The sequence below is a fragment of the Cygnus olor genome, chromosome 6, assembly GCF_009769625.2.
Source record: "Cygnus olor isolate bCygOlo1 chromosome 6, bCygOlo1.pri.v2, whole genome shotgun sequence".
Taxonomy (NCBI): Eukaryota; Metazoa; Chordata; class Aves; order Anseriformes; family Anatidae; genus Cygnus; species Cygnus olor.
The window spans coordinates 20,388,640-20,398,820 of NC_049174.1; the positions used below are offsets into that span (position 1 = coordinate 20,388,640).

Consider the following 10,181-nt stretch of genomic DNA (forward strand, 5'->3'; position numbering starts at 1 on the left):
GGCTGAAAGTCAGGACATCTGTTCCTAAGGAAATTTTGACATTTCTAAATTTCCATTTCATTCCAAACTGGAAGAAAACCAAATATTTGTCATATTTCATATAAATGCTCTAGAAAATAACAATTCCAGGTTAGCGCACACAAAAAAATCTTCCATTAATTAACTAGGATAAAGGGTGTTTCTTCTGTCAAATATCAAACTGTTTCATTAACACCCCGACAAGTAACATTTTGGAATATCTCATTTTCTAGACCAGCCAACATTTCATAGCTTCTCTTAAAGATTTAATTAAATGATTTTTTAAATAAAATAGAAAATAAGTATTATATCAGAGTGACACGATGCCAATGTGATTTATAAATTCATCTGTGTTGTGCACACACACACACACACATACATTTACAAATATACATATATTACCGATAGACAACTAGCAAATGTGGAACTAGAGACTAATTTCTCAGGGTTTTTGTCTAAGACTGATTTAATCTTATTATCTTGAACACAAAAGGAATAAAAGCTTTTCCAGTAAGACATGCGACCATCACTCCCTCTTGACAGGGAACATAAGAGTTCTCTGTTTTCTAAAGTATGAATTCTTTTGGGAACAAAATTATCTTAAAATATTGTAATGTGGAGAAGAATCAATTTATGGAGAACAGAACTGAAATTATCCTCAAAGTTGCCTGTTATAATCAGATTTGATGCTGTAAGAAACTCGAAGTATTGATCCTACAAGGGAACAGGAATGTGCTTAAGAAGAGAAAAGGAAGAGAAAGTCCAAATCTATTTCTTGATTTACTTCCTGTCTGTTCACATGCCAGACTACAATAACAGCAATCGAAAGACCCATTCTATGGCAAATGGAAAATGCAGATGTCCATCAAATGTTGCGTGCTCTGCCCTAGTTGAGTTTCACTTGCAGACTTACAGTGAACTTCAACCTAATCCCCACCTATTTAGGCTTCCACTATAGTTTGTCATCTTCCTGCAGGCTTGGATTCCCGGGTGCCTCCTTGAGTCTTGCAGTGTGAAAGCACGGCCTCACCAGTGCCCAGTACCAGGGGATCGCCGCTCCCCTCACCCTGCTGGCAGCCCCCTTCCCAATGCAGCTCTGAATGCCACTGGTACATTTCTGGCTTATGTTCAACTCGTTGTCCACCACCACTCCCAGGACTCCATCTGCAGTTCAATTTGTCATAATCACGTCAATGCAATCACTGCAAAGTTAATTTAGTTCAAAGGGTGTTGTAATCCTAGGGAGCATTTGGCTTTGGAACTATTCATATTTTCAGGCTGTTCTCTTATCATATCAGTTCTCTCCCTTCTCTCATACTAGGTGTGTGGGAAAAGTTGACAGATAAGTATCAACCACCCAATTACCACCCAATTATTGCTTCAATACATACAAAACACCCTCCCACTTGTGGTCTAACCGCTTGCCTTTCTTTTTCCCAAAGGCTTCTTTCCAACATAATGTCCTTAAGAGGAATAAAGACACCCCATCAGACCCGATCATCTTGTTCAGCAGCATGCTTTGGACAACTGCTAGTTGTAAACAGCAGGAAGTCCAAGCAAATCTAGTGGACAACTGCGGAAAAGCTTGTCAACAGGCACATTCTCACTCATGACCTTTACATTCAGTCGGGAATCTTCTCATTACACGTCTTTACCTTAAAATTTGTTTTCAACAGAAGCAACTGGTGTCACCAGTTGCAGCAAGGATTCTGGTCTTGATGACACACTGGTTTAATCTTCTACAGCAATGCCCAGGGAAGCCACAGCCCTGGGTCAGCTCCAAAGGCTGGAGCCCTCCGGCTCCCCAGCTGAGCAGGCCTCCTCCCTACAGAGCAGGGACTCGAAGCTCCCTGCCACCTGAGTTCATCCTTGGAGCTACCCTAAACATTTCTCAGCCCACTTTCATTTCATCGCAGATTTCATTTTCTCTTTGTTATGCTATAATCCCCGTGGTTGTAGACTAACATTCCACGTTTATGCTGCCCACCTACAAAGGTGCCATATAAAGGCTAAGCCTTGTATTTCCTAAGAAGCCGGCCTTGTTCAGCAGCACAGCAGCTTGCCTCCAGCTATGTGGATCACTGCATCCTTCTGAGGAGCCGACACACCACACTGCCACAACAGACAAGCAAGAGCAGCAGATGTTACTGCACGCCACTCCAATCTTCATTTCAGTTACTCACTTTGTGACCTGCAACTCCTCATGAGCAAGTGGGGGCTCCCTACTTGGTGCTGTGCAGCATTCGCTATTTCCAAATAAGCAGCTCCCTGCCACCTCACGAAGGTGCCTCTCTTTCTAGCCTAGAGAGTTATGCCTGTTTGTAGTATCTGCCCAAGGAGGCAGTATTAGTGCAAAAGCAGCTTTCAAGTTTAAAGTCCCACGTACCTACAAGGATGCCAAACATCACAACAAAGCAGAAGCTGAGTGGCCTCCACTTCCACTTTCTTTCGGAAGTATGAGAGTCCCAGGGACGTGGTAAACAACAGCACCAGCAAAAGGTGAGGTATCTATACAATATCTTATAGAAATTGAATTATCACCACCAAAAGGAAGGGAGTAAAAAGATCCCAATTCCAAAGTAAGGATTTCAGCCTCATTTCTATCAAGCTTATGCTGTGTGTTGTTTTTTTTTTAATCCTTCTGCTTGCACAAGTAAACTTTATCTCAAAGGATGGCAAACAAGCAATAAGATGTGATCTCACCATACAAAATAAACAAAAGAGCCACTTCTTCCTCTGGGTCATCCCCTACACAAACACAGAAACAGGATCAGGAATCTAAGATTTTATGCCAATGAACATCCTTTTGGGGTCTAACCTTTGGTTTTTGCACCAGCATAACTATGTCAGCTAAACTGATTGCTTTATCTTTACAGTACCACAGGTTAATCTCTGCATCCACCTACCCCCATCCCTGCAAGAGAAACCCAGACAGAGCAAATACCATTTAAAGGAAGCTTTTACTGAACTCATGCTGAGGAAAAATGCAAGTGGTTCTGATATATTCCTTTAACCATCCTAATATGACCTGTGAGTGCAAAGAAGGCTTTTAATCATTTTACACCAAGCTCTAAGGAACATCTTTTGTTGTAATATTAACATGAGGATTAGCTTAATGAATCTGAAAGATATTTCATTAATACAGGGTAGTTAGGAGAATTTCAGCATTCTGCTCTTCCCTATTCAAAAGGCAACTTAGATTAATAGCTGACATACAAACATATCTGTATTTTACATAGTATACAACAGATCTAACTGAATATCATGCTTCTTTACAGCCCTTAGATTTTCTTAGTAGTTATACAGACAGCTATCTTGAGAGTTGAAATTTGATTATGCAACATCAGTAACATTTACATGAGGCTTCGCTACTACTCAACAGTAGGAAAGTTTACAAAATGAAAATGTGACGTTATAAGATGTATTAAATGCAAAGAAAAAAAAAGATCATCATATTTCACTCTCTGCTTCTGGTACAGAAGTCCCAGTTCCGTGTTACAGGTCCACCAGCATTACGAAAGTCATCTCCAAGCTGACAGCTGGCTAGGCTCAATACTTAACTCTCTCTCCTCTGTCACCATTTGACTACTTCAGAGTAACTGGGAAGGTATCATCCCTGTGAGAAATCAATGACTGTCAGATAGTCCTAACTGAAGACTGCAACTCTTCATCGTGTGCTAAAAAGACTTCCTCACAGAGGATGGAAGAGCTTAGACCAGCCAATCATCAGAAATGTTGCTCACCTCTGAGCAAAATATTAGTGATTCCTGCTCTCTCAGGTGATCAGAAATCGCTGTTTTTTCCCCAAAAAATATCCTTTAAATGCCTACCGAGTGAAGGGAGTCACTGGTGCACGAGCTCACAAAGCGATCAAGATGTTAGATGAACATCTCCAAAGAACTGTTGGTACACATCATACTCATTCGATCATTTGTGAGGTGCCAATTACAGTCTTAAGTATACTACTGAACATTACCTGAGGTTATGCGCCTTATGAAAGCCATGCGCTTTTGTGCTGTAATTTTAACTTTTATGCCAAGACTCCAAGATGACCTTGAGACAGGCACAGAAACCCCAAATGTTAATAAACTGTCAAAATTATTGTAAACATGGAATATTTTTCAACTGTTAGGAAAAAAAAAAAAACAACAACAACAAACACGGTCAAGTAAACGCTGCTCAACTGCAGCACCCCCATCCTCCCCACCCTGCTGACAATTAACAGAGATAGTGTCATGGGAACAGATTTACCCAAATGTTAATCTACTAAATATTTTCTATGGACTAGTAAGAAACTTGTCTGCAGATGTGCAAAAAAAAAAAAGGCAGAATACCAGAAACTCTTCTTTTTCCAAGAAGAAATTCTTAGCAAATGCCTGTTAATCAGTGACAGAGGCAGAAGCAGGAGCAACAAAAAGAGCCACAGTCAATTTGGATCAAACTGCAGTTACAGGAATCCAGGAGAGAACCGAATGCAAGTTTTTAACAGTAGCTGGGACCTGTTCTCAGACAAAACACTGCTAATAGCAGCTCTGCCCCAGCAATAAGCTCCCAGTTTCCTCTAGTATCTTGCCACCGGAACCTTTCCTTCGGGTGGGCTGTGGTTTGGCTGTCATTTGGACATTTTAGAAATCGGTTTTAATGGCATTCTCTACAGGAGCTCAACACATATTTCCCATTTAACTCCCAATTTTGAGATTGGCACTAATGTACATCTATAAATGGGCCTTTACAAGAGACATTTAAATAGTACCTATTTTCTCCACTCTGCCTTCTTTTAAAGGAACGTGCTCGGCTTACATGTGAATACACACCTACGGTTTTCTCCAAGCAACAGTGATGTGTAGCAGCCAGCAGTCACACCTGAGGTGGGTGAGCGTACGCTGTGCTGCTCAGAGCCGGAAAGGTAAAAACAATCATTTTGCTGTGAGATATCTACTTGTTTTAGCAACTGAAATCCAAACACTGCAATGCTAGGAAACAAAAACTGGTTGCATAAACAAAAATGTAAATGACAGAAGATTAATAACTAAACCAAAAGAAAAACAGAGAAATGGATAGCACAATCAGCAAGATATACATTCGTTTTAAATCTATTTACTGTTAATGCTCTACTGATACTATTTCAAAAAAGAAATGGGTTTAAAGTTTAAAAGAAATAGCTTGTCACTTTCTTCACATTGCCAGTATCTTTTCGTAAGGGAGTTATCAATTTCAATGTCTAATTCAATTTCAACTGAATTAAGTATTTATCAGTTTTCAACAACAATAACAAAAACCATAACCAAACCACATCAATTATGTTATTAGAAATTAAAAAAAAACACAAAACACACACGCACAAAAATAGAACTGAAGAAGTTACTGTCAGTGAACACCTGCATCCACTTACACACAAGTGAATTATACCTGAACGTTCAGATCATGTCTAGCACACAGGGAACTAAGCAAGAAAACTACAAATGTCACAGCCTACAAACAGGTTTGGAGGGGTGAAAATGACAATCATTGCCTCACCTGGCCTGCTGAGAAGAGGTTTTGGACTGCTGGAAATGCGCAAAGTTCGTGCTCACCCTTCCAAGCTCTATATCCTCTCTGACCTCCCTGTTGTCATAGGAGAGCACCAATTCTAGACATCTTAGGAATTATGAAAGCCAAATTTTTACATACATGCCACATATCAGAAACCTTTTAAGTGCTTTAATATACTGCCACCTGAATTATTTGTTACAGTTTGCAATATATATACATGCTCACACACACACATTGTGTCACGTCACCCTGATCCACTAGGAATTACAGTTACACTACATATGAGCCAGCTGAGGTTACCTTTGAGGCTGAATTATCATTATAAAAGAAAAATGTCATACAAAAGCCATGAATTTCCATATGCTTAATGTCTAGGGTATCTTGATCTGACTGATCTTAAGCCAGGAGGCCGGCTCAGTTTAAATCAGTGCAGCTTGAGGGCTGCTCTTGTTTACAATCAAGCTACCTCTGACCATGTAAGCCATTCCATCAGCTGATGGAGATCAGCTTCACCTTAGAGAAATGTCCCCTATATCAAGACCAGAGGACAATAAAGGCACTGTAATCCCAGATTACCAATTTATGGAGTTACCTCATTAGATCTGAGCCCAAACTGTTGCTCACAAGGCAAGAGAAAGAAAGCACATTGCAACTACAGCGCAAGGAAGAGAAACAAGAAACTTGAGAATGTGAGCCAAGTGTAAAGAAAGCAGTAAGAAAGGTTACTTGACTCAGATATAAGATTGCTGGACCACAACAGAAATGTATTTAGTTAGCACATCTTTTGGAGGGTTCAGCCAACCTCTCCCTCAAGAGATGGCTCTAAAGGAGAGGAGTGTTACCCTCTTGTTTTGTGGCAGACAAGCACACTGACTGTTGAGCAAATATTATTTTTTTGTAACCACATGCCCCTCACAAAGGACATGCTTGGGACGATAAGCAGGGCTGCTGCACTCGGCAGTGAAGAACTATGAGATCCCACAGAAGAAAGAACAAAAAATAATATTTTGCCCAGAATAACAGATGCTTCTTTATCTTTTTAGGCCAACTGAGGCTGCAACACCCTGCTATTAGCTAAATCAACTTCGATTCAGCTTTAACCTGTCTTGCCCACTCTAGAACTGGAGAGGATCTGGAGAGTGATAGTAATAAAAACTCTTATGTCCTTACAGATGACGGTGTTGGGTAGTACAAGATGAGATCCTTAATTGCTAACATGCGTTTAAAAACAAACGAACAAAAAAAAAGCATACAAAAATGATGGATACCATGAAGAAATATATCCCCACATTACCACCACAATGCTGAACTCATGTCATCTTCTAAATTACTAGGTAATACTATAATTGCGCTTAGCTACAGTTTTCTCAAATATACTTTGTGTTTAAAGAGAGAGATAAATGAGAAGAAAGGGAAAAAAAGGAAAAGCTGTTAAGGTATTTTAGCACCTCATCCATAACTATGACGGCCTCAGCAGATAGAGCCACTAAATCTCACAGTTATGAGACTATACCTCTGAGCAAAGCTTACTTCTATAGCACTCATCATCATCAGGTCCAATTGCCGAAGCGATTCAGAACACACTTAATGTTCTAATCTACTTTCTCCTTTCATCCACAAGTGTGATGGTCAGTGATGACAGGGTAGGGAAATAGAAGAAAAAGTGTTTTATTTGAAAGAGAAAAGAAAGCATAATTTCAGAAGTGTCTAGATTCTTTTCTGGACTTTGCTAGATGATTCAAACTAGTAATAAAACAAGCAAAAGCAAAAACCACCCACCACAACCAAAGATATCCACCAAACAACCAGTAGGATTAATTCTGTTAATAATAGGCAAATACACATAGAACAAAGTTTTCAAGTTCTATGCTTACAGTTGCACACAAAAACATGTACACACAAATATATGTATTACATGTATATATTATATATATATAAAGTATGTATATATATGAATGAAGTCAACTTTTCATCTTTAGCATGACTAGTTTTACCCCCAAGACACCTCGAGAACTTTATAAGCAAAGACATGTGAAGTCCAAATCACAGCTCCACCTGAACCGTACTTCTTAGTGCTGTAAGATCTGGGAAGTTAGTCATCCTTTAGAGCAAGTGAAGTAAAACCATTCTACCCTGGCAGCCAGCTACTGTGAAGGAGTTAGAAAATAACGGATACTAAATCACGCAGTGCTGAGAATCTGATGGCTGCTTGCCTACCAGTATTAAGAATTACAAGAGTACCTGTTAGGTATCTTGCAGAAGAAAACAGAGGACACGCTTCTGTTACAAATATTTCACTACAGCCATGGATTTAAAGTACACACGGAACTTTTAAAGTTGTTTTACAGCATCTATTTTTATTTGTTCTTTAAGTGCTACCATTGCAAAATCAGCGAACACATCCGCAAAAGCTTCTTCCAGGATGCAGCATGTACAATATCAGTCACCAACACTGAGTTTTGAAAGGAAAAAAATGCATCTGTTTTAATACACAGAAAAATGAAGAAATCATCAGTTCAACAGATATTCCTTCTCTTGTCCCTTCCAGATCTCAGATAGCTTTACCAACCGAAGTAACTGCAAACCTTTAATTAATGACACACATGAGGCATTTCTCTTGCTCCCCACAAATGATGGACCGAGGTCTGATGTAATACATTACTAATGAGCAATAACGAGGCTTGATTTTTCTCTCATTCAAAGACAATCCTCCTGCTTTGATCGGTGGAAGCAGGTCCAGTCACTTCTGCTCAGCCTGCTTTAGTAAAATTCTGTACATTAAAAATTACAACTGTACCAGGCTGTGTGGATCAATCTCACGTGAAATGGCCTGATCCTAGTCTCACATTGGTGTCTTACAATCAATTTGAAATTAAGAAGGAACAAATACATACTCAAGTAGTTGTTAACAAAATCTCTTTGGAGGTTGCTCACCTACTATCAAGCTACCAATACACATTTCCAGAGCTGAATTTCAAAATTAGCCTAGCGAAAATAGAAGAGTTATGAAAATGTACCCACTTCCTCATCTGCGTAGCCAACACTTATAAATATAATGGTCTTCCAAATTAAAAATTACTTTAATTGAGTTAAGAAAGCTAGCCTGTGGGGGTAGATATAGACTACTGAAAAATCACAGTAGCTTCTGTAACACCAGCAGCTGCATCAGAACCGGCAGAAACAACGTGTTTCTACGTTTAGGCTGACATTGTCTCCCTGACTAACTGCTCTGCCACCTAACACAGCCCTGCTGCGATACACGTTGCAGTTCAGATGGCAAGAGATGCAAAATCACGCACCCGCTTTCAGCACTACGAAGCACACTTTGTACAGACGGCAAAGGGAAGAAACAACCAGTGAGTGATCTGGCGTTATCTAAATGACACCGGGTACTTTAATTGCAATCGTATTGCGGTATTCCATTCGGGACAAGCGGTTAGGTCAGCTTGTCGGGTTCCCAGTCAGACCACAAGTTTTGCTGCCTTTCAGCCCACCCGCAGAGTGCCACCGAAGTTGCCAGCGGCGGCTCGGCTCTGGGCGCACTCAGCCTGCCCTGGGCACTGCAGCCCCCGGCACCGTGCTCCGAGGGCAGGGAGCGCTCAGGAGGCAGCTCCGCCCCGCAGAGCTGCGATTTCATAGCTCCTACAGCACCGAGAAAGCCCTTCCCCGGGATGCAGCGGCTGCTGGTCCTCCTCGGTCCTCCTCCGCCGCCCCGGAGGGCGGCAGGCGCTGAGGGGCCGACCCGCTCTTTGTTCTTCGCGGGCACAGCAGCGAGCGCACAGCAGAGCCCGCTCCGCCCCAGCCTCCCCACGCACACACCCCACAGCCCCACTCCCGTTTCCGCGCCCCGACCCCTCCGCGGGAGCCCCGCGGCGATAATCGCGGGCGACTCCTCCTGTCGCGACAGCCTCCCGCTGCCCTCAGGGGGAGCGCGGCCGGGGCCAGCAGCCACCACCCCGCCGGCACAGGTGCCCCGGGGCCCTGCCCGCCAGCGCCGGGCCGCAGGTGGAGAAGGCCGGGGCCGTTCCCGGGGCGACCTCGCCTCCTAGCGCCCGCTCCGCGCCGCGCCGGCTCTCGGAGCCCGCCGCCCTCCCACATCAGGCCCGCACCGTGACCGAGGCGGGGGGCACAGCGCTAACGGCGCTAACAGCGCTACCGGCCCGGCCCGGCCGGGGGAGGAGGACCCGAGGCGGCCCCCCAGCCCCGCGCTCCCCGGAGGAGGCTCCCGCCGGGCGGCTCCGCGTTACCTTTCGAAGAGCAGGCGGATCATGAAGATGCAGAAGGCCAGGGGGAAGGCGAGGTAGAGGTCCTCCGCCTGCGGGAAGGAGGCTTCCTCCGTGCTCTGCAGGTCGGCCCAGGTGACGTTGTGCGGCAGCCAGAACCGCTCGTTCCAGAACCAGGCGAGGATCCCTGCCATCTTTGCTTTGTCTGCCGCGGTGCCCCCCGCTCCGCTCCGCTCCGTTCCGCTCCGCCGGCCTCCCTCACCGCGGCTGCCGGGGGGGAGGAGGACGGAGCCGTGCGGCAGCCCCGCCGCGGATACTGAGACTGGTACTGCCGCTGCTGCCGAGCGCCGCGGCTGTGCCGCTTCCCCGCCCCGGCCGCCCGGCGGGGGCAGCGGCCGCCCCGCCTGT

The 10,181-nt window shown here is 43.8% G+C and overlaps 1 protein-coding gene across 5 annotated transcripts in view; it reads right to left on the reverse strand.

Annotated features, from left to right (window-relative positions):
* The window catches only part of CERS6 (ceramide synthase 6), a 127,157-nt gene extending 116,979 nt beyond the window's left edge, over positions 1–10,178 (reverse strand). The window contains exon 1 of one of the 5 annotated variants that reach the window (XM_040562368.1): positions 9,798–10,178. In XM_040562368.1, the coding sequence (XP_040418302.1) occupies positions 9,798–9,967 (170 nt within the window). In that variant the 5' untranslated portion in view covers positions 9,968–10,178. The remainder of the gene's footprint in view (positions 1–9,797) is intronic. The other 4 variants (XM_040562369.1, XM_040562371.1, XM_040562370.1 and 1 more) reach the window with 4 other exon arrangements.
* Positions 10,179–10,181: the final 3 nt, after the last annotated feature.